General features: G+C 44.1%; 1 protein-coding gene across 7 annotated transcripts in view; it reads right to left on the bottom strand.

Annotated features, from left to right (window-relative positions):
* myo15b (myosin XVB) overlaps positions 1-25256 on the bottom strand; it is a 248999-nt gene that overhangs the window by 84331 nt on the left and 139412 nt on the right. For all 7 annotated transcript variants that reach the window (XM_069929307.1, XM_069929308.1, XM_069929309.1 and 4 more), the window contains 6 exons: positions 20244-20339; positions 18393-18628; positions 14804-14967; positions 13651-13723; positions 9420-9620; positions 1093-1211 (listed from right to left, as the gene is read on the bottom strand). In XM_069929307.1, coding sequence (XP_069785408.1) covers positions 1093-1211; positions 9420-9620; positions 13651-13723; positions 14804-14967; positions 18393-18628; positions 20244-20339 — 889 coding nt within the window. The remainder of the gene's footprint in view (positions 1-1092; positions 1212-9419; positions 9621-13650; positions 13724-14803; positions 14968-18392; positions 18629-20243; positions 20340-25256) is intronic.

The following is a 25256-nucleotide window of genomic DNA, read 5'->3' as shown; positions in this document are numbered from 1 at the left end:
TGGACCTCAGGATCTGTTAACAATAGATTTCTACATAAGAGTTGGGGGATAAAGTATTGGCATGGGTAGAGGAGTGATTAGTTAATAGAAGGTAGAGATTTGGTATAAATGGGTGTTTCTCTATTTGGCAATCCAGGGTTAGAGGTGCCCAAGGGATCGGTGCTGGGCACACAACTGTTTGCAATATTCACAAATGATTTTATTCTATACTTCGAATGACTGTTCAGTTTGTTGTTCCATGGCATGCAGATCCATTTCCTTTTGAGCACGAGTTGCAAAATGTGGGTGCGCACACGCTCATCTTAGAGGGAGCAGCGCTGGTGAGGCCTCATCTGGAGTTCTGGTCCCCTTACTGTGCTTGCCTTGGAGGAGGTGCAGTGGAAATTCCCTGGGTTAATTCTGGAAATGGAGTGGTTAGTTGATGAGGAGAGATTGGAGAGCTTGAGGCTCTACTTTGAATTTAGAAGGACGATGGGGAATCTAATAGAAAATAAAATTAAGAAGGAGAAATGATAAACTGAAGCAAGGGAGGTTATTGTGTCTGGCAGGTGAGAGTAGAACCAGGGGATGGAGCCCTGAGATTCGGTGGGGGGTGGGGGGGGGCGGGAGTGGACATAGGGCAGAGACAAGGTGGATCAGTTTCTGCCAGAGAGTAGTGAATCCGTGGAATTCTCAGCCCAAGTAATCGGCACAGGCTGCCTTACAAAATACTTTTAAGACACAGCCAGTTAAGTTTTTGCATAGTAAGGAAATTAAGGGTTTTGGGGGAAAGGCAGGTAAGTGGAGGTGAGTCCATGGTTTCATTTGCCATGATCTTATGGCTCGACAGGCCAGACAACCGACTTCTGCTCCGACTTCTGAAGAGCCTTGCAGATCATGGCCAGGCTTTGGGAAGGTGGTAGGTGAGTCACTTACTACAGAATTCTTAGCCTCTGACCTGCTCCTGTAGCTAAATCTGTGTATGTGTCCACCACAGTTCCGCTTCTGGTCAATGGTAACACACCCAGGATATTGGTACTTGATATTAGATTATTTGTTTTGTGTCCAACCTGAAATGTCACGTTGATAAATCTTTATCTTTTGTTTACTTACAAGCACAGACAGGCTGATCAGTGTCAGAACTGTTGTAGGATAATGTTGTTGGAGGCAGAATTGGTGCTTGTACATTGGGTGCTGGTGGAATAATTTCCTCACAGACATCAAAGAGTGACCTATGAAAATACATTTCACCGTTAGAAACATTCTCAACATGTACAACAGTGGTTGATCATGGGAAGTCCAATCCCTGGTGATTCTGGTCCTTTCCCTGAGAGAGGTTCCAATTGGCAGGGATTCTGGTAATTTCCCTGAGGGAGGTTCCAATCCCCATGGATTCTGGTTTTCCCTGAGGGAGGTCTAATCCCTAGGAATTCTGGTCCTTTCCCTGAGGGTGATTCCAATCCCCAGGGATTCTGGTGCTTTCCCTGATGGAGGTCCAATCCTTCGGGATTCTCGTCCTTTCCCTGAGGGAGGTCTGATTCCCAGGGATTCTGGTGCTTTCCCTGAGGGAGGTTCAATCTGTAGGATTCCTCATCCTTTCCCTGATAGAGGTTCAAATTCCCAGGGATTCATACCTAACCTGAAGGAGGTTCCAATCCCCATGGATTCTGGTCAATTCCATGAGGGAGGTTCCAATCCCCAGGGATTCTGGTCCTTTCCGTGAGGGAGTTCCAATCGGCAGGGATTCTGATCCATAACCTGAGGGAGGATTCAATCGCCAGGGATTGTGATCATTTCCCTGAGGGAAGTTCAATCCATTTGGATTCTGATCCCTAAACAGAGGGAGGTTCCAATCCACATGGATTCTGGTCCTTACACTGAGGGACATTCCAATCCCCAGGGATTCAGGTCCTTTACCTGAGGGAGATTCCATTCCACAGGGATTCTGATCCTTTCCCTGAAGAAGGTTCAATCCCCAGGGATTCTGGTTATTTCACTGAGGGAGGTTCTAATCCCCAGGGATTTTGGTCCTTTCAGTGAGTGAGTTCCAATTTCCAGGGATTCTTGTCCTTTCCCTGAGGAAGGATCCAATCCCCAAGAATTCTGGTCCTTTACCTGAGGTAGGTTCCAATCCTCAGGGATTCTGATCCCTAACTTGAGGGAGGTTCCAATCCCCATGCATTCTGCTCCCTAACCTGAATGAGGTCCCAATTCCAAGGGATTCTGGGCCATTCCCTGAGGGAGGTTTAGTCCCCATGGATTTTTATCCTTTCCAAGAAGGACATTCCAATCGCCAGGGTGTCTGATCTCTAACCTGAGGGAGGTTCCAATTCCCTGGAATTCTAATCCCTAAACTGAGGGAGGTTCCAATCCTGATGGATTCTGGTCCTTTCGCTGAGTAAGGTTCCAATCCCCAGGGATACCCATCCTTACCCTAATGGATGTTCCAATCCCCAGGGTTTCTCATCCCTAACCTGGTGGAGGTTCCAATCCCCATGTATTCTGCTCCCTAACCTGAAGGAGGTTCCAATGCACAGGGATTTTGGTCCTTGCCCTAAGGGAGATGTAGTCCCCATGGATTCTCATCCTTTCCATGAAAGAGGTTCCAATCCCCAGGATGTCTGATCTCTAACCTGAGGGAGGTTCCAATCCCCAGGAATTCTGATCCCTAAACTGAGGGATGTTCCAATCCCCAGGGAATCTGGTCCTTTCACTGAGGAAGGTTGCAATCCGCAGGGATAACCATCCTTACCCTAAGGGAGGTTCCAATCCCCAGGGTTTTCTGATCCCTGACCTAAGGGAGGTTCCAATCCACATGTATTCTGTTCCCTAAACTGAAGGAAGTTCCAATCCCCAGGGATTTTGGTCCTTGCCGTGAGGGAGGTTTAGTCCCCATGGATTCTTATCCTTTCCATGAGGGAGGTACCATTCCCCAGGGATTCTGATCTCTAACCTGAGGGAGGTTCCAATCCCCAGGGATTCTGATCCCTAAACTGAGGGAGGTTCCAATCTAAAGGGATTCTGGTCCTTACTCTGAGGGTGGTTCTAATCCCCAGGGATACTGATCTCTAACCTGAGGTATGTTCCAATGCCCTGGGAATCTGGTCCTTTCATTGAGGGAGGTTCCAATCCACAGTGATTCTGGTCCTTTCCCTGAGTGAGGTTCCAATCCCCAGGGATCCTGATCCCTAACCTGAGGGATGTTACAATCCCCAGAGATTCTGATTTTATCCCTGAGGGAGGTACCAATTCCCAGGGATTCTGATCCTTACACCAAGGGAGGTTCCAATCCTCTGGGAATCCCATCCTTACCCTGAGGGAGGTTACAATCGACTGGGATACTGATTCCTAACCTGAGGTAGGTTCCAATGCCCTGGGAATCTGGTCCTTTCCCTGAGGGGGGTTCCAATCCCCAGGCATTCTGACTCCTCACCTGAGGGAGGTTCAATATCCATGGATTCTGCTCCTTTCCCTGAGGGAGGTTCCAATACCCAGGAATTATGGTCATTTCCTTGAGGGAAGTTGCAATCCCCAGGGCTTCTGATCCTTTCCCTGAGGGAGGTTAATCCCCAGGGATTTTGGTCCATTCCCTGAGGCAGCTCTAACCTCAGGGATTCCCATCCATACCCTGAGGTAGTGTCAAATCCCCAGGGATTCTGCTCCTTTCAATGAGGGAATTTGCAATCCTCAGGGATTCTGATCCTCACCCTGAGGGAGGTCTCATCCCCAGCGATTCTGGTCCTTTCCCTGAAGGAGATTCGATCCGCAAAGTTTCTCATCCTTTCCCTGATACAGGTTTCAATTCCCAGGAATTCTGTTCTCTAACCTGAAGGAGGTTCCAATTCCTAGAGATTCTGATCCCAAACCTGAAGGATGTTCCAATCCCCAGGTATTCTGATCCCTAAACTGATGGAGGTTCCAATCCCCAGGAATTCTGATCCCTAAACTGAGGGAGGTTCCAATATAAAGGGATTCTGGTCCTTACTCTGAGGGTGGTTCTAATCCCCATGGATTCCGATCCTTTCCCTGAGGGAGGTTCCAATCGCCAGTGATTCTGGTTCTTTCCCTGAGGGGGGGGGTTCCAATCCCCAGGGTTTCTGATCCCTCACCTGAGGGATGATCCAATCCCCAAGGATTCTGATCTTTTCCCTGAGGGAGGTACCAATTTACAGGGATTCTGTTCCTTACACCAAGGGAGGTTCCAAACCCCAGAGATTCCCATCCTTACACTGAGGTATTTTCCAATCCCCAGGGATTCTGCTCCTTTCAATGAGGGAATTTCCAATCCACAGGGATTCTGATCCTTACCCTGAGGGGGTTTCAATCTGCAAGGTTTCTCATCCTTTCCATGATAGAGGTTCCAATTCCCAGGGATTCTGTTCCCTAACGTGAAGGAGGTTCCAATCCCCAGGGATTCTGATCCCTATTCTGAGGGAATTCCAATCCCAGGTGATTCCTGTTCTTTCCCTAAGTGAGGAAAAATTTGCAGGGATTCTGGTCCCTTCCCATCCCAGAAGGAAGCTTCGAATTGCCAGGGATTCTGATCCCTAAACTGAGGGAGGTTCCAATCTAAAGGGATTCTGGTCCTTACTCTGAGGGTGGTTCTAATCCCCAGGGATTCCGATCCTTTCCCTGAGGGAGGTTCTAATCATCAGGGATTCTGGTCCTTTCCCTGAGGTGGGTTCATATCCCCAGGGTTTCAGATCCCTTAACTGAGGGATGTTCCAATCCCCAAGGATTCTGATCTTTTCCCTGAGGGAGGTACCAATTTACAAGGATTCTGTTCCTTACACCAAGGGATGTTCCAAACCCCAGTGATTCCCATCCTTACACTGAGGTATTTTCCAATCCTCAGGGATTCTGCTCCTTTCAATGAGGGAATTTCCAATCCACAGGGATTCTGATCCTTACCCTGAGGGTGTTTCAATCTGCAAGGTTTCTCATCCTTTCCATGATAGAGGTTTCAATCACCATGTATTCTGCTCCCTAACCTGAAGGAGGGTCCAATCCCCAGGGATTGTGGTCCTTTCCCTGAGGGAGGTTTAGTCCCCATGGTTTCTCGTCCTTTCCATGAGTGACGTTCCAATCCCAAGGGATTCGGATCTCTAAACTGAGGGAGGTTCCAATCCCCAAGAATTCTGATCCCTAAACTGAGGGAGGTTCCAATCCCCAGGGAATCTGGTCCTTTCGCTGAGGAAGTTTCCAATCCCCAACGATAATGATCCTTTCCCTAAGGTATGTTCAATCGCCAGGGATTCTGATCTCTAACCTGATGGAGGTTCCAATCCCCAGGAATTCTGATCCTTTCCCTGAGGGAGTTTCCAATCCACAGTGATTCTGGTCCTTTCCCTGAGGAAGGTTCCAATCCCCTGGGATTCTGATCCCTAAACTGAGGGAGGTTCCAATCTAAAGGGATTCTGGTCCTTACTCTGAGGGTGGTTCTAATCCCCAGGGATTCTGATCCTTTCCCTTAGGGAGGTTCCAATCCACAGTGATTCTGGTCCTTTCCCTGAGGGAGGTTCCAATCTCCAGGAATTCTGATCCCTAAACTAATGGAGGTTCCAATCCCCAGGAATTCTGATCCCTAAACTGATGGAGGTTCCAATATAAAGGGATTCTGGTCCTTACTCTGAGGGTGGTTCTAATCCCCATGGATTCCGATCCTTTCCCTGAGGGAGGTTCCAATCCACAGTGATTCTGGTCCTTTCCCTGAGCGAGGTTCCAATCCCCAGGGATCTTGTACCCTAACCTGAGGGATGTTCCAATCCCCAAAGATTCTGATTTTATCACTGAGGCTGGTACCAATTCCCAGGGATTCTGATCCTTACACCAAGGGAGGTTCCAATCCTCTGGGAATCCCATCCTTATGCTGAGGGAGGTTACAATCGACAGGGATACTGATTCCTAACCAGAGGTAGGTTCCAATGCCCTGGGAATCTGGTCCTTTCCCTGAGTGGGGTTCCAATCCCCAGAGATTCTGACTCCTCACCTGAGGGAGGTTCAATATCCATGGATTCTGCTCCTTTCCCTGAGGGAGGTTCCAATCCCCAGGAATTATGGTCATTTCCTTGAGGGAAGTTGCAATCCCCAGGGCTTCTGATCCTTTCCCTGAGGGAGGTTAATCCCCAGGGATTTTGGTCCATTCCCTGAGGCAGCTCTAACCTCTGGGATTCCCATCCATACCCTGAGGTAGTGTCAAATCCCCAGGGATTCTGCTCCTTTCAATGAGGGAATTTGCAATCCTCAGGGATTCTGATCCTCACCCTGAGGGAGGTCTCATCCCCAGTGATTCTGGTCCTTTCCCTGAAGGAGATTCGATCCGCAAAGTTTCTCATCCTTTCCCTGATACAGGTTTCAATCCCCAGGAATTCTGTTCTCTAACCTGAAGGAGGTTCCAATTCCTAGAGATTCTGATCCCAAACCTGAGGGATGTTCCAATCCCCAGGGATTCTGCTCCTTTCCTTGAAGGAGGTTCCATTCCCTAGGGATTCTGATCCTTTCCCTGAGGGAGGTTCAACCCCTGTATTCTGGTCTTTTCCCTGAGGGAGGTTGCAATGCCAGGAATTCTGTTCCTTTCCTTGAGGGAGGTTCCAATCTCCAGGAATTCTGGTCCTTTCCTTGAGGGTGGTTCCAATCCCCAGGGATTCTGATCCTTTCCATGAGGAAGGTTAAACCCTAGGGATTCTGGTCCTTACCCCAAGGGAGGTTCCTATCCCCAGGGATTCTGATCCTTTCCCTGAGGGAGGTTCTAATCGGCAGTGATTCTGGTCCTGTCCCTGAAGGAAGTTTCAATCCCCAGGGATTCTGGTCCTTTACCACATGGAGGTTCCAATCCTCAAGGTTTCTGATCTATAAACCTGAGGGAGTTTTGAATCCCCAGGGATTCTGATCCTTAACCAGAGGGAGGTCCATTCCCCAGGTATTCTGGTCCTTTCCCCGAGGGTGGTTCCAATCCCCAGGAATTATGGTCATTTCCTTGAGGGAAGTTGCAATCCCCAGGGCTTCTGATCCTTTCCCTGAGGGAGGTTAATCCCCAGGGATTTTGGTCCATTCCCTGAGGCAGCTCTAACCTCTGGGATTCCCATCCATACCCTGAGGTAGTGTCAAATCCCCAGGGATTCTGCTCCTTTCAATGAGGGAATTTGCAATCCTCAGGGATTCTGATCCTCACCCTGAGGGAGGTCTCATCCCCAGTGATTCTGGTCCTTTCCCTGAAGGAGATTCGATCCGCAAAGTTTCTCATCCTTTCCCTGATACAGGTTTCAATCCCCAGGAATTCTGTTCTCTAACCTGAAGGAGGTTCCAATTCCTAGAGATTCTGATCCCAAACCTGAGGGATGTTCCAATCCCCAGGGATTCTGCTCCTTTCCTTGAAGGAGGTTCCATTCCCTAGGGATTCTGATCCTTTCCCTGAGGGAGGTTCAACCCCTGTATTCTGGTCTTTTCCCTGAGGGAGGTTGCAATGCCAGGAATTCTGTTCCTTTCCTTGAGGGAGGTTCCAGTCTCCAGGAATTCTGGTCCTTTCCTTGAGGGTGGTTCCAATCCCCAGGGATTCTGATCCTTTCCATGAGGAAGGTTAAACCCTAGGGATTCTGGTCCTTACCCCAAGGGAGGTTCCTATCCCCAGGGATTCTGATCCTTTCCCTGAGGGAGGTTCTAATCGGCAGTGATTCTGGTCCTGTCCCTGAAGGAAGTTTCAATCCCCAGGGATTCTGGTCCTTTACCACATGGAGGTTCCAATCCTCAAGGTTTCTGATCTATAAACCTGAGGGAGTTTTGAATCCCCAGGGATTCTGATCCTTAACCAGAGGGAGGTCCATTCCCCAGGTATTCTGGTCCTTTCCCTGAGGGTGGTTCCAATCCCCAAGGCTTCTGATCCCTAACCTGATGGAGGTTCCAATCCCCAGGGATTCTGGTCCGTACCCTGAGGGAGATCCAATCCCCAGGTTTCTGGTCCTTTCCCTGAGGTTGGTTCCAATCCCCATGGATTCTGGTCCTTACCCCAAGGGAGGTTCCAATCCCCAGAGGTTTTGATCCCAAAGCTGAGGGAGGTTCCAATCCCCACAGATTCTGGTCCTTCCCCTGAGGGAGGTTCCATTTCCCAGGGATTCTGGTCGTTACACCAAGGGAGTTTCCAATCTCCAGGGATTCCCATCCTTACCCTGAGGGAGGGTCCAATCCCCAGGGATTCTGATCCCTAACCTGAGGGATGTTCCATTCCCCAAGGATCTGTTCCCTAACCTGAAGGAGGTTTCAATCCCCAGGGATTCTGGTACTTTTCCTGAGGGAAATTCTGATCCCTAAGCTGAGGGAGGTCCAATATCGGGGTTCCTGATGCTTACCCTGAGGGTGGGATCAGACATCAAACATAATTAGGTGATACTGAATCTTTAGTCATTTCCTTACCTGAAATGGAGTATTATTTTCAGTTCTTGAGTCTATATTTTATGAAGATATTCTGAGACTTTGGAAAGGGGAGGTTTACCCAGGATTGCATCTGATTTGCATGTGGACAGCCAAGTGCTGCAGTGCCATGGAAATGGTACTGGAAAATGGGTTATTTTATCCCCAGCAGAGTACAGGGGACTGAACGGCCTCCTTCCTTGCCCTAGCAATACTATGAAGTGTTCCGTTAAGTGGAGAAGCTCTTTGTTCTCCTTGGACTGTAGAAATTTAAGGTAAACAGCACGTTAATAGGCCATTCTGGCCCATGAGCCTGTGCTGCCAAATTGATCTACAACCCCCTGGAACATTTCGAATGGTGGGAGGAAACCGGAGCCCCTGGGAGAAACCCACGCAGACATGAGAAGAATGTACAAACTCCTTACAGACAGCGCTGGATTTGAACCCTGCTCCGGTTCCTGTTGCTGTGACAGCATTGCATTAACTGCTATGCTAACCATGTCACCTGAGAATAAATGGAATAAACTGTGTGGAATGGGGATTATATTACACCAGAGCCATCAAAGGATATTTGGAATCATTTAACAGTTTGGCTACTGTAGTTGAATATAACTAATTAAGGTGAGATGGAAAAGACTGGTTTAAGCAATCATCCCTTTTCATATTCTTGGAGAAAAACTTGTGTGTGTAACTGAAGATAGACCTTTCAATAAGCTGTCATAGAGACAACTGGAGATTGGCTTCGATTTTGGTGGAGCAGTTAATGATTCCAGAATCCTAACAAGTGATGGGAAGTTAGAGCAGCAATTGTTGGAAAGCAAGAAGCCTTCAATCCTTGCTCAATATGTGGTCCTACAGGGCGAGATGGGTTGGATGGTATAGGAGGGAACTTTCCTTTGAGTGATTGGTGGTTCCAGTGTTAATCCATGGAATCTCCCCTCTCACATAGGTAGGCAGCAATCGTTCAAACAAGCCACCAGGTTAGACTTGCACCATGACAGCAATGATGGAGAAACCAATGCCATTGAGATACTCACACATATTCATCCTCAGAAAATGAATAGGATTGAGAATTATTTTGTGAATGGATCGCAGAGGTAGATGAGTGGGCTGGGAATGAGTTTAGTGCTTCAACTTCAGCGATGAGATCCATGACAAAGTCACAGCCAGGCATATCTCTCCACTCCTTGCCAGTGTACATCGACACCGTCCAACCTCTCTGCTCATCCTCTTGCCCCCTGGGGAGATCAATTCAAGGGTAAATATCCAGCCACAGATTGACACAGGCAGAAAGGCATTAGAATACGACAGGGGTGGCATGATGGCATAGGTGGGAGATGCCTCTCCTGGCAGAATTAATTTAAAAATTATCAAAAATACTTTTTCTTTCAAATGTTCTTATACTTTGGGAATTTATTCACAAATCGATATACCATGGGGTCAAGGAAAGGAAAGAGTCAAATGACAAAGAAAGCAGTTGCGAAAGAGGTTGGTACAGCTGAAGAAGTTGGGCCGACCTTAACAATGGAGCCTCGGGCTCAAGTTCCTCCTCCCCCAAGAGTGACTCGCGCTCTGGCAGCACGGATCCATATGACTCCAACACCACCTCTCCGGGAAGCCGGGTAAGATGGCACTGGAATCCGAAAGAAGACGACTGAACTACAGGAACAAGTGTGCAGGCGCAAGAGTTGGTATATGAGCACAACGGAGTAAGCGGTTCCCCTACGGGGAGCAGCTGAACCAACTAAAGCTGTTGTCAGTAGTGTGGCCAGCCAGACGCAACCACTGATTCAACTAGATATTGAATTCGGAGCAGCTAAAAGTGATTCAGACGGACAAAAGGATGAAGACCAAGATAAAGGGAAGGAAGGAAAAGCTTATGAAGAATTGAAGGGAGCAGGAGTAGAATTTGAAAAAAGATGATTCAAGGGATTGAAGGTGCACAATTCAGATATCCTGAAGCCAGAACCCAAGGTATGAAAGCTCAAGGGCAAACCTCTATTATCAACCAAATGCAGTTAATGTGTCAACATATTGATCTGCAACTTGTATCTGTCAGAAGTTATGTTAAAGCACAATCTGAATATGTTAAGGGTGAAAAGTATTAAAGAAGAATGGCAAAATATATTAAAGCTGTTGATAAAGTTAAAATTCAAGTTTTAAAAAATTGAAGATGATATTCAAGACTATCATTATGAAGTGGAACAGTATAAAGATACAGTCAATAAAATACTCTGTTATGGCTTGGAAAGAACTTTTACAAAAGATTGGCATATTGGAAAATCATAATCACAGGAATAACATGAAGATTGTCCGGTTGGTTGAAGATTTTGAGGGCTCTAATCCAGTACAATTTTTTTCAAAAATGGATTCCGCAAATTCTGGATCCTGAGAACTTTCCAAATGGACCTGAACTGGATAGAGCACATAGGGCTAATAGAAAGAAACCATTCCCAGGACATACACCACACTAGATGTTTACATTATCATTATCAATAAAGAAACGATATTAAGAGTGGCGGTGCAAAATGCCTGAAAATACCAAGGTCCATTAACTGTGGCAAATAATAAGGTATTTTTCTATGCGAATTTAACCATGTCAATAATGAAAAGAAGAAAGTTTTTAATCCTGCAAAATCAGTTCTCCGGAAAAAAGGATATAAATTTTCTTTCCAATATCTAGCTATATGCAAAGTGTTTTCTGGAGAAAAGCAATGACAGTTTTTTTATAAGTTGCTTTGGAATTTGCAAATTCTCTTCCAATCAACGAATGGATGTGCAGAGTTTAGCTACTCAGCAATTTTTGGGAGATCTGAGACAGGGCAAGTTGCAAAACAAATGTTGAAGCAACAAGAATTGGTCGAAATTGACAATGAGCAAGTGAACAAAGACCTTGAAGCTCTTTATATTTATAAATGAACTTTTAATTTAAGTCAGGCATATTCTGTCTGGCAGGGGCAGACTTTCTTTTAATCTTCTCCTTCCATGATCATGTGCCATTTTGTGGCAAGGGCCACTTCCTGTATTATAGATGGAAGTACTGCTGGTCTTTTTTTTCAGTACTTATTTTTTTAAGGGTTTTCTTCAGTTTTTCTTTCTTTTTCTTTTTATTAATTTCTGCTTTGAGATGTCAAATATAATTGAAGAATTTTATGGAGTTGGGAGTCCAATGGGTGGGGGGGGGGGGAAGAAGGGTAGTGAGAGTTTTTAATTTTTGGATTTAAGAAATGGCCATTTGTAAGGCATTAAATTTTGTAAATTTTAATATAAATGGGCTTAATAATGAAATTAAGAGAAAAAAGTTTTAGCTTATATTTTAAAAAATGAAAATCGATATTGCTTTTTTACAAGAGACACATTTAACTGAGAAAGAGCATCCAAAATTAAAAAGAGATTGGGTCAGTCAAGTAGCCACTTCATCATTTAATTCTAAAACAAGAGGGGTTGCTATTTTGATTAATAAGGGTCTACTTGTTAAGATTCAATCTGTGGTCACGGATCCTGCTTGGGAGGTTTGTTTTGGTACATTGTCAAATTTATCCAGTGATATGGACACTTATGAGTATTTATGCACCTAATGTTGATGATGAAAGATTTATTTATGATGCTTTTATGCATCTTGCTGAAGCTCATGAAAAAGTTTTAATTGGAAGAGATTTTAATTGTCACCTTGATCCAATTTTGGATAAATCACAGAAGTCAGTTACCAGGACTAAAATTGCAAAGAGGATTTTGACTTTGATAAAAGATTTGAATTTGATAGATATTTGGCGAAGGTTAAATCCGAAGGAAAAGGATTATTCTTTTTATTCTTATAGGCATGGCTCTGATTTGAGAATAGATATGTTTTTAATGTCAGCACATTTACAAGGAGGAGTTATGCATACAGAGTATAAAGCTAGGATTTTATCTGATCATTCACCACTTTTGATGACATGTTTAATTTCTGAAAAATCATTTTACAGATGAAGATTTAATCCCACATTGTTGAAAAGGGTAGATTTTTGTGATTTTATAAGAAAACACATTCAAGAAATTTTAGAAATAAATTTTAATCAGTGGATAATAAATTTATGGGATGCTTTGAAAGCATATTTAAGAGGTCAGATAATCTTATTCAGCTAAAGTTAAGGATTATACTAAAGAAATTGCCCAATTGGAAAGAGAGATAGAGAGTTTGGAAAAGGATCTGCAGAAAAAGGCTTCTGATGAAAAAATGAAAAGTTTAATAATGTAGAAATATTATTATAATATGATTCAGACTTATAGAACTGAAAAATTGAGAGAACTAAACAAAAGTATTATAATTTGGGAGCAAGAGCTCACAAAGTTCTTGCTTGGTAATTAAAGGCAGAACAAACTTCTAGAACAATTAATACTATTAAAAAGAATTTTAAGAAGATTACATATAAGCCACAAGAAATAAATGATTAATTTACAGTTTTTTTAAATTTTATATAGATCCCGAATCTAATAGTGATGAGGTTAAAATTGACAATTGTTTGTCTCAAATAAATTTATCTACTTGGAATTGTCACAATCGAAAAAGATCTAGATGCTCCATTTATGACAAGAGAAATTAGTGAGCTACTTAGTTCTTTGCAAAGTGCTAAGTCACCAGAGGAGGATGGTTTACTGCCCAAATTTTATTTAAAGATTTGTTAATACCTCCTTTTATGGAGGTGTTGAAACAAGCAGTGGAAATTCATTCTCTACTAGAAATTTTAATAAAGGCAATTATTACTGTAATACCCAAGAAAGACTGAGATTTGTTAAAAACTGAGTTTTACAGGCCAATGTCTTTGTTAAATGCTGATTATAAAATTATTGTCAAAATTTTAGCAAATAGAGTGACCAGGTATCTACCAAATTCAATTCATATGGATCAAATGGGCTTTATTAAAAATGACAATCTGCCGATAATGTTGCTAAATTGATTAGTTTAATACATTTATCTCAAAAGAAGGGTGACCTATTGGTGGCAGTAATGTTAGATGTTGAGAAGATCTTTGATAGGTTAGAATTGAATTATTTATTTAAGCTATTAGGAAAATTTGGTTTTGGATCTATATTTATTAATTAGGTTAATACCTTATATAAAAATCCCTCTGCTAAAGTTGTAACCAATGGACAAATTCCTTTTACTATTTGTATTTGCTACATTCTGTATGTCTCACTGCACTGGCTGTATCGACACGTATGTCTCCACTATGTGCCTGGTCTTGGGCATATCTGTACACTGGATGGCTCCTTCACATTTTCACATACCGGAATTTTAAAATCCATTTTCCAAGTTCTTCTCCCGTTGTCCACGACTCCACCTCTGTGGCAAATGTTTCCTCTAGTGAAAGAAAGTTAAATGAACTGAAAAAGATCTACAAGTGAAACCCCTCCTCCCCCCGCTCCATTTCTAAGCCAACATGTGCAGGAGTGAAATTGGGACTGGTGTTCAGTGTGGTACCTGACACTTTGGGGTGTTCCACATATATATTCACTGATGTGACAGGGGTTCTGTTTCTACACATATTTTCTGAGCACTTTCCAGCCAATCAAAAGGAAGAACAGATCAATCAAAATACTAAAGCATTTGGCATCATAGATTTTAAAAATGTGATTATGAAGTCAAGAGAAGGCTAATCATGTATTATGCTCTAATGACATTGGGCAATTGATGTTTGAGAGGTTTGTTTTGTTATGGAAAAAGTTCAACAGGGAGCCACTGATATGAAGCGACTAAAGACTTATTTATACACGAGAAATGAGAAAATGCTGGGGATGATGGACATTCTGAAGGATTTTAATTAGGTTAAATAAAGGATAGTTTGATTTCTATACTTTTGTAGAGATTTTCCATCATAAATTTGGACATGGGCATTTGTTTTAGGAAAGCTGAGCAAAATGTGGAAACGGGTCCAAAGTGGTGTGGATGAGAACCCAGTGTGACGCAACACATTCCTCATAAATTTCGGTGTTTTCTATTTCATCCGTTGTTCACCGAGTTTCACAAAGTGCCCTTGAAGTGCACCCACTGTTGCTGTGACAGTGATTTCAGCGGCAACTCCACCCAGCAAGATTCATATCTCATGCAGTGCAATGATACCCCCCGATCAGAACGACACCAATACTCGGTGAATCTGCTTCTTGGTTACAAATCTAAAAAGAGATTTGTTGCATCTCCTTGAAGAGTGCAGTGGAATGTTCGACAGCTATAGGGCATTAAACAGCTGAACCTTTGTTTAACATCCTATCCAAAGCACTTCAATGCCTTGCAGCATCCAAAGGGGAACTCTTAAGGACTTGTCTCACAATGAGCGTAGAGGTGCAGGAGAGAATTGCAAATTAACATTATTTTACCAAATAATTAAGAAAACGCCCATTATGACAAGCAGAGTCAGTGATATAATGGTATCCATATAAATACCATGAGAGACATGGATAGCCAGCACCATTTGTCCTCGCCTGTGATTGGCTGCCCATTCCAGCTGGGTGGGAGGGAAGGTCCTGTTTCGGATGCATTGCATGGCGCTGAGGGCTTTGTGTTGACACAGAGCCCTGTATTCTTCCATGATGTGATCCGACACGTATCTGTGTGAACACAATGGCATATTGTCATTCTGTGTTAATGCATATGCACAACCAGGAACACAATGCTGGTAAAACTCTGCAGTTCCAACAGCGATAACCAATGCTTTGGGCTTGAGCCCTTCATCAAGATATGAGTAAAATGCAGGCAAACCATTACCCCTACACCTGTTTGTTTGATGGAGAATAGGACAAGAGCAATAAACTATTTCCATCACCGATAACAACAGTGATGGAATTTGACAGCAGGGAAACAGGCCCTTTGGCCCAACCCATCAATCCCAACCACATTGCCGACCTGAGTTAATCCTTTTGGCCTGTGTTGTTCTAAACCTGTCCTGTCCAGAATCAAATCAGATTTTATTGTCATGAAATTCGTTGTTTTGAGGCAGCGTCACAGGGCCAACATTTCTATAAACCACATTACAAAATTAATAAAAATAGTGCAAGAAAAAGGAAAAAGACATATTAAGGCAGTGCCGTTGGTTCATTGGTTATTCAGGAATCTGACAGCGGTGGGAAAGAAACTGTCCTTGTGCCGCTGAGTGCTCGTCTTTAGGCTCCTATACCTTTTCCCCCAATGGTAGCAGAATGAAGAGGGCATGGTCTGGGGTGGTGGGGTGTCTTTGAGGACAGAGGCTGCTTTTGTAAGACACCACCTCATGTCAATGTCCTCGGTGCCCATGATGTCGTCAGCCGAGTGAACAACCCGCTGGAGTTTCTTCTTGTCCTGAGAGTTGGTATTTATGTACCAGACAGTGATGCAATGAGCCAGAATACTGTAGAAGGTTACAAGAGTCTTCGGTGACATACCGAATCTCCTCAAACTCCTCACAAAATCCACGTATCTGACCCAATAACTTTTAAATGTTTTAAGTGGACTCATCTCTGCCTCCTCCTCTGACAGCTTGTTCCATATACTCACAACAATGAGCAACATCAAACACTGCTGGTGGATACAATGTAGATTAGTCACAGAATAAATCTCCTTTCACTTTGAGTAGTCAGCCACACTTAAGCCTGTTCCAATGTGGGTTAGATACCAGGCAAAGCTCCTTGTACGGTCTGGAAGTTAGATACCAGGTTGGTTAGATACCAGGTGAAGCTCCTTGTACAGTCTGGAAGTTAGATACCAGGTTGGTTAGATACCAGGTGAAGCTCCTTGTACAGTCTGGGAGTTAGATACCAGGTTGGTTAGATACCAGGCAAAGCTCCTTGTACAGTCTGGAAGTTAGATACCAGGTTGGTTAGATACCAGGTGAAGCTCCTTGTACAGATTTGGAGTTAGATACCAGGTTGGTTAGATACCAGGTGAAACTCCTTGTACAGACTGGGAGTTAGATACCAGGTTGGTTAGATACCAGGTGAAGCTCCTTGTACAGACTGGGAGTTAGATACCAGGTGGGTTAGATACCAGGCAAAGATCCTTGTTCAGAACTGTGGGTTAGATGCTAGGAGAGTTAGAAATATTACGAGCTCCTTTTTTAGTCAAATGGGATTATCACTGTAAGGGATAGTATAGACAGGAGGGACTGAATGGTCACCAAAAAAACATTTAACATTCACACAAGCACCACACAATTCACAGCCCAGCAATAATTTGATACATTGGAAGATCTGAGGGAAGGTTTGTCACAGTCTGTTCCAGAATTTAATACATTTGCAAAGACACTCTGATTTTGTAAAGGGAGAACCATGCTGACGGCTGAAGAGAACACGCCCTTTGGAAGCAGCTCTTGAGGTCAGTCATTCTGTGGAATTCAGAGCAAAGCATGCTCCGTGAATGACTGGGCCTTTTTGGTGGATTGACCTGTGCCAGGAGGGTCTTTTGGGAAGCAAAGTGCTTCATTTTGATTGTGAATAACACTGGAGGTCACTTGGAGAGACCTGTTCATTTTAAATGTAATTAGCAGTGAAGGTACTTGGAGAGACCGGTGCCAGGATCTTGGAAGCTTTGTAGAGGCCGCCCAGTTCAAGCCCGTGCCACGGCTCGTGTGGATAGACGTTTCTTCAAAGGCAACACATGAAGAACTCGTGAGTCTGAAGTAGCCACAACTCCAGTCGTCCCATCAGTTCAACATTAAATCTGGGCACCAAATTTCAAAGACCTGCGCTTCAACACTGAAGTTAAAGACTGAACTTTGAAAAAATCTTTCTGGACTGTAATGGTATGGGTATATCTCACACACACACACACACACACACACACACACACACACACACACACACACACACACACACACACACACACACACACACACACACACACACACACACACACACACACACACCTGCACATATCTGGAGATAGATTTAGTGTTAAGAATAGTTTAATAGTTTGAAATAAAATTAGTGTTTTTAAATTAAACAGTGTCTGGTTCATCGCCTAATGCTGCGGTGGAAGCTCCATGTACAGTCTGTGGGTTAGATGCCCGGTGGAAGCTCCTTGTACAGTCTGTGGGTTAGATGCCCGGTGGAAGCTCCTTGTACAGTTTGTGGGTTAGATGCCCGGTAGAAGCTCCTTGTACAGTCTGTGGGTTAGATGCCCAGTGGAAGCTCCTTGTACAGTCTGTGGGTTAGATGCCCGGTAGAAGCTCCTTGTGCAGTCTGTGGGTTAGATGCCCAGTGGAAGCTCCTTGTACAGTCTGTGGGTTAGATGCCCGGTAGAAGCTCCTTGTGCAGTCTGTGGGTTAGATGCCCGGTGTAAACTTTGGAAGACAGCCTGGTCACAGGACACGACTGGTTGTCTTGTGTTTCCCTTGGAATAGGAGAAACAGAAAAGAACTCTGTGGTGATCTGAAAGAAAGAGGTTATCATCTGGAGAACCCTGAAGGGGGCAAGTTTCGTCAGCAAGACACCGGAGTGGCTGATTCAAAAGGAATCAGTTGTGGCTGTCCTGGAAGAAGAAAATCTCTCTCTCTGAAAATCAACAAGAACCCTTCTGAATGGTAACCATTTACCTGTTAATCACCAAAGCCTGGTGAACTTTATTAATGTTAACTCCTGTGCACTGTACAAGCATTGCCTGCAACCAGTGAGATTGAACTGTGAACCAAAGAACTTTGCTGAACTTACACACATATTATGCACATGTGCACTTAGAATTAGAAGGGGGTTAAGTAGATTAAGTGAGTCAATAGAGATATGTTAAAGTTTGATTCTATTTTCATGTTCAAAGATCATTAAAAGCAACTTTTGTTTAAGTATCCCTTTGTCGTGGTGCATATCTATTGTTGCTGGGTTTTTGGGGTTCTCTGGACTCGTAACAATGTCAATAATTCTCTCTTCTTGCACTGATACTGCTCACCCCGCCCCGTCGGTTAATCATTCACAAAGTCGCAGTAAGCCCAAAGGTCAACCTGTTTTGTTGCCACTGTCCACTCCGGCACTATCCACACACCACCCTAACCCAGGCACGATTAGCTCACTTGAGCAGATGCTTCTCAAGTTCGGGTGAAGGCCGTAAGCAGCTCAGACAGGTGGCCATCAGCAGACAGGCTTGTTTCCACTTCTGCATGTCTCGGTTGTTCCAGGTCTGGTTCACCAGCTGGCAGTAGATCTCATCCAGCAGTCTGGGATTGGATAATCCCTTCTGCACAATATAATTCCCAAGGATGATTTCCTTCCTGCTTTGGAGGAATTCCTCTTGTTGAAACCGCAGAACCTAAAGAGAAAGGGGAAATTTTAAAATGTGTGCAATACATGGTGAGAGAGAGAGAGAAATAGATAAGAGAGAGAGAGAGAGAGAGAGAGAGAAGAAAAGAGAAAAAGAGAAAGAGAGAGAGAGAGAGAAAAAGGAAAAGTGTGTTTGATGGTTCTATAGAATGACAACTCTACATTTGGGAAAGCCAGAAATGAACAGACGTACAGAGAACATCACGAGCTTCACCAGGAAGCTCAGCTATAGGCAACATATATGGATTACAATGCAGGAGGAGGCGATTCAGTCCTTTGGGTTCCATCTCTGCTCCCAGTGGAACAATCCCATCAGTCTCATTCCCCCGCTGCCTTAGTTACTCAATCTCTCTCATACCCATTCTTTCTGATTCTTTTGCTATTAACAACCTTGAGGAGTATATCTTTCTACAGAAGCTGATGAGCCTGCCAAGGTATCTCTGGGATATGGGAGAAAACTGGAGAACCCAAAGGAAAGCTAAAACTGAGTAAAAGTCGACCCTCTATTTTTGGCCTCAGTCGCCCGTCCATCTGAGCTCCCAACACCCTGGCCGCAGACTTACCACCATTTTCAGCCGGAGTCGTCGGGAGCTCAGATAGGCAGGTGGCCAGTGCATTGGGAGCTCGGACGGGTGGATGGCCGGAGCCTAGGTGATTGATAGGATGGGCAGCTTAGTTACCAACTCATCATCAACTTCTGCTCCCTTGTTTATCCACACCATTATGACAGCTTTTAAAAACAAATTGCAACAAAGGTCATTTCTTCCTGTGTGAGGTGACCATAGGTCTCTCCCTACCTGCCCCGCTCACCTGTTCATGCAGCTTTATCTTCTCATGGCGCACAGGTGAATGAAACAAATCAAAGTAGCAGAAGGGTCGTGTTAAGTGCCCTCTGGTCCTCGATCTTGTGCCAACCCATATATTCCTTTAAAAAAAAGTACCAAACCTTCCCTATCCCGTAACCCTCTATTTTTCTTCCATACATGGGCCTTCTTCTTCTTCTTCTTTGGCTTGGCTTCGCGGACGAAGATTTATGGAGGGGTAATGTCCACGTCAGCTGCAGGCTCGTTTGTGGCTGACAAGTCCGATGCGGGACAGGCAGACACGGTTGCAGCGGTTGCAAGGGAAAATTGGTGGGTTGGGGTTGGGTGTAGGGTTTTCCTCCTTTGTCTTTTGTCAGTGAGGTGGGCTCTGCGGTCTTCTTCAAAGGAGGTTGCTGCCCGCCGAACTGTGAGGCGCCAAGATGCACGGTTTGAGGCGATATCAGCCCACTGGCGGTGGTCAATGTGGCAGGCACCGAGATTTCTTTAGGCAGTCCTTGTACTTCTTCTTTGGTGCACCTCTGTCACGGTGGCCAGTGGAGAGCTCGCCATATAACACGATCTTGGGAAGGCCTAAGAAATGCCTCTAATGTTCCAGCCTCCAGCACCATATCCTGGCAAGGCAATCCGAACACCCTCAATTCTCTGTGTTAAAAAAAACTTACCCCTGACGTCTCCCCTAAACTTCCCTCCCTCCCTCACTTCATCCAGATGTCTCCCCTTGTAAAGATTAATCCAGCTACAGCTGATGTGAGCGAGTGGTTTGTGAGAACTAGCACTCACCAACTTGAAGAGCTCGAGAGCTACCTGGCGCTCTGCTCCCGCCAGTGGGGTGAGGGGATGTTGCAGGGGCTCGTCCAGTACATGCAGCTGAGGGACCTGCGCAGAAAACAGAGTAATATTCACCTCTTTCAGATCCCTGTTCAAGATTTGTTTCTCAATTGTGCCCTCCCTGGGGACATCGTGAACATGTCTTCATAGGATTTTAAGATTACATTATCTGGGATAGAAGCACCAGAGAACCAACCAGAGCTTCAATTTACAGCTACAGTGGGCTACTCATTTTTAATACAAATTCTGCGTGGGAGTTAAGGTTTTAAATGTAGATATACAGGCTTTATGTATTGAACCATTGTTGAACACCTCTATCCTCAAAGACCCCCCCCCCCCCACCACCCAGGCCATGGCCTCTTCACTCTTCTACCATCGGGGATAAAGGTACAGGAGGCTAAAGGTGAGCCCTCAGCGGCACAAGGACAGCTTCTTCCCCGCTGCCATCAGACTCCTGAATAGTCAATGAACCGAAGACACGGCCTCACTTTTTGTGCTCTATTTTTGCTGTTATTATGTTTTATATAGGAATGTTGTAAGATGGTTATAATATGAATGACTTCACGATGATGCTGCCATTAAACATCGAATTTCATGTCTTGTTCATAACAATAAATCCTGATTCTGATTCTGACAGCTGTCCCACTTAGAACAGTACTTCCATGTGACCGCTTAACCTACTAAACTAGGTGGCGGTGCCTGTGCTTGGCAGCAGCTATGAAGGGCTGCAGATGCCAGGGCCAGTGGACTGGCACAGGGCCTTCAAAATGGGGAGAACATCTCCTGTTACGAAGCGGAGAAGACAACTTATTAGGATGAGGACAATGGTGGCAGACCAGTGAGGATCTAGAAGTGGTTGAGGGACCCTACAGGATGGTGACCGCAGTGGTGGACCAGCGAGGGACTCAGCGGCCGAACGACCCACTCAGGTTGCAGGTGACTTGCAGTTTGGGGACTCACAAGGTCAGTGGGAGCAAGGAGGAAGGATTCAAGAGGGTGCTGAGGGCAGAAAGGGCATCCAAAGGACCTTGGGCAGTGAAGGCCTCCTGATTGTGTCGGAGGTTTGGATCTGGAGCTCAGGCGGCTGTTGGATTGAACAGGACTCTGTGCGGCTGCAGAGGCTGCGGGAGCGCTGGAGGCGAATCCACGGACGCTCAGTGACTCTGAAGGGACTCTCATTGGCTTGTACTCTGAAGAAACTCTCATTTCCCTTGTACTGTAAGGGGAGCCAGGAAATACTAATGGCACCTCTTTGCCTTACAGCAGGCAAACGTCAAAATATATCATCTATGTTACATTTTTAATGTATTATTACATGACAATAAAAATGAACCTTGAACCTTGCATCTGTGACAGATTATATTTTATATTGTAAAGGAGATAAATTTTGTGGCAGGTTTTTTAGTGTAGGTCACAAATAAATACAAACACTTCAAAACAGATCTCATTTAAAATACAAAGCTTGGCTCAAGCCAGACTGTCCAGGCTCTGGGTGCCTTTGCAAAAACTTTGAAGAATGTTCATAAGGACTTCACAAGTACGTGTTAATTGGACATGCTGTGGAGTAATGGACTATTGTTTTGGAAAGCAACAGATGAACGGACTCGGAAGATTGGGTCCCATGCTGCAGTCTGTTTGAATGCATTTGGCTGTTCTAAGAGGGTCATGTGGTTTTATGAGTGTGTGTGTGTGTGTGTGTGTGTGTGTGTGTGTGTGTGTGTGTGTTTGTGTGTGTGTGTGTGTGAGAGAGAGAGAGAGAGAGAGAGAGAGAGAGAGAGAGAGAGAATTCAGTTCTACAGTTCAGCAGCAGCAGCTGGGACTAGAACAGGACAAGCTGGCAAACTTGTGGAAAACCCCATTTTGAAGATGGGTCTTGAATTCTTAGTTCAGCCTGTTCAAAGCCCTTGTGGTCCATACAATAGGAGATGGCTGGCTGTATAATGTTTCACTTGAAATAAGGGAAACAGACAAGGAGCTCTGTAGTTACCTGAAAGAAAGAGGTTATCATCTGGAAAACCCTGATGGGGCAAGTTTGTCGGCAAGACACTGAAGTTGCTGATTGGAAGGAATCATTTTGTGTCCAATGAGTAACAAATCTCTCTCTGAAAACTGACAAGAATCTTTCTGAGTGCTAACCATTCACCTTTCAAGCACCAAAGCCTAGTGAAGATTCATAAATGTTAAATTCTGTGTCCAGTATAAGAAGTTCCTGATACCAGTGAACTTGGAGGAGTGAGAAGTGAGATTAGACTGTGAATCAAATAACTTTTCTGAACTTATACACACATAACATACGCGCGCGCTTAGGATTAGAAGGAGGTTATAGAAATAAATTAAAAATTTGATCCTGTTTTCATGTTTAAAGCAACTTTTGTTTAAGTAACCATTTGCCTTGGTGAATTTCTATTGCTGCTGGGTTTTGGGGTCCTCTGGGCTTGTAACATTTGGGGGATTGTTTTTTCAGATTGAAAATTGGAGTTTTGGGATCTTAAACTTTTGGAGTTTTTGTGATTTATTAGTTAAATGGCTTTTCCAACCGAATTTAAAACTTGTGTGTGTGGAAAACAGTAGCAATGGATGTTCGTACATACTTGGTCCAACCATCACCTGCAGAGCTGCAGAGCAAGAGGAAAGAGGAACTGATGGTTATTACTAAAGTATTAAAGCTGACTGAAGTCAAGCATTGGATGAGGAAAATACAAATACAGAGGATTATAGTGACTAGGTGAGGGAAAATTTGTTGATAAAGACAGAAAATTTTCCGGACGATAGATCTGTTGAATTGCAATTGGAATTGGAGAAATTGTGTGAAGAAGGCAAAGAGAAATGGAGGGTGTTGGAAGAAAGAGAGAAACAGAACTTTGAGTTGCAGAGAGAAAAATATGACGCAGAGGAAACTGAAAAACAAAGAGAGGAGGATGAAAAACGGAGGATATATGAATTAGAGGAAGCTGAAAAATGGAAGGAGGATGATGGAAGACAAAGAAAATATGACTTGGAACTGATTGAAATGGACAGACGGTTTCAATTAGAGGAGTTAAAAATAGAGATAGAGGGAGGTAAGAGAATTGAGGCTGTAACTCCTGAAAGAGGCATCACAGGTAGACCTTCACCATAACATCCCAACTTTGATTTATGAAGGCAAAGACGCCAAAATATTTCTTCTCAACCCTAAGTTGAGATGTTATGGTGAAGGTGTATAAGACGTTGGTGAGGCCAAATTTGGAAGATTGTGTGCAATTCTGGTCACTAAACCACAGGAAGAATATCAGTAAGATTGAAAGAGCGCAGAGAAGATTTACTAGGATGTTACTGGGTCTTCAAGAGTTACAGGGAAAGATTAAACAGGTTAGGAGCATAGGAGATTACAATAGAGGTTTACAAAATTATGAGGGGTATAGATAGTGTAAATGTGAGAAAGCTCTTTCCACTTAGATTAGGAGAGACAAATATGAGAGGACATGGCTTTAGGGTGAAAGGGGGAAGGTTTGGGGGAACATCTTCCCTCAGAGAGTGGTGGGAACGTGGAACGAGCTGCCATCTGATGTGATAAATTCGGGTTCAATCTTTGTCACAGTTTCAAAATGTAATTTTGACCAAATCTCCTCCTGAATTTGTATATTTAAATCTTTCTCCCATCGTTTTAAGAATAAATTGGATAGATACATGGTTGGGAGAGGTCTGAAGGGCTATGGAACGGGTGCAGGTTAGTGGGAATAATGTTTCGGCACAGACGAGAAGGGCCAAATGACCTGTTTTCTGTGCTGTGGTATTCTGTGATTCTAAATTCTATAAACATGTATTTACCATGACAATACTGTGTCATAAACTTTTATTATTTGTTTTATGGATGTAATTGAAACTTTAACTTTTGTACATCTTAGTACATTCAGAATATCAGAGACACACGCCCTTGGAATTGCTGAAGCAAGTGCTGTCTATTTTGCGGTGATAGCTCCAAGGATCATCTAATATCTGACTCATGACTTAATGTCCTGATATAGAGATCATAGTTCCTGAAATGATTAATATACAGTAGTTCCAAGCACAGTACAAGCAATATTGCATTATTCTTGTAAGGACTGATTTGCATCTGGCAAAACCTTATAAAACAATGGATGGCTATCTCTCATCTTCAACTCCAACTTTCTGTCACAAACATATATCAAAGACTGGTTAGACATACAGCAGATTAACAAGTCTTCCAGCCCACAAGCCCGTGCTCCTCAAATACACCAATTAACCTATAATCCCCATTCATTTTGTTTTTTTGAAGGTTGGGAGAAAACCAGAACACCTGGAGGAATCTTTTGGACCAGTCTTCCATCTGGGATCTGTCAAAGGCCTGATTAAACTCCATGCAGGATACATCAGCTGTATTGCCCTCATCTATATCCTCAAAAGAAAAAGCTCAGTCAAGTTAGTCAGACAGGGGGAGGAGACCCGTTATGGAGTAGTGGCCGGTCAGGGAACTCCAGCCCTCTCCGAAAAAGTTTTAAAAAAACACAGAAAACACAAAGGCACAAGCACGAAAATTAAAATAAAGTGAAAGTAAAGGTGGGAATAAAATGGCAACGAAGAAAGATAAGTCGAAAGCAACAGGAAGAAGAGAAGAAGAAAAGACATCAGAAGAAAGTGAAAGCCTTACCTGTCCGAGGAGGCCCGCTGTGGAGAGAGAAGCCCGCTCCCTCAGGTCAGTCGAAGTCCCGAGCTCGGGACTACAAAAATGGCTCGCGGAGCCAAGTAAAAGTGCGCAACCGTGCATGTGCGAGGAGTCGCGCATGCACGATGCGCAAGACAAAAAAAACACTGATGGGAGGGGGAACAGCTGAGGAGTCGATCTCTACAGCTGAGAATGACAGCCACAGCACAACAACAAGAGGAGAACATAGAAAATAACGAGAACAAGAAAGAAGAGAGTAAAAGGAAATCAAAGAAACAACAGATGACCAACCCAGAGGAAGA

This window comes from Narcine bancroftii, chromosome 3, assembly GCF_036971445.1.
Source record: "Narcine bancroftii isolate sNarBan1 chromosome 3, sNarBan1.hap1, whole genome shotgun sequence".
Taxonomy (NCBI): Eukaryota; Metazoa; Chordata; class Chondrichthyes; order Torpediniformes; family Narcinidae; genus Narcine; species Narcine bancroftii.
The sequence above is the reverse complement of the archived record's forward strand: the minus strand, read 5'-3'. Positions and strand labels throughout refer to the sequence as shown.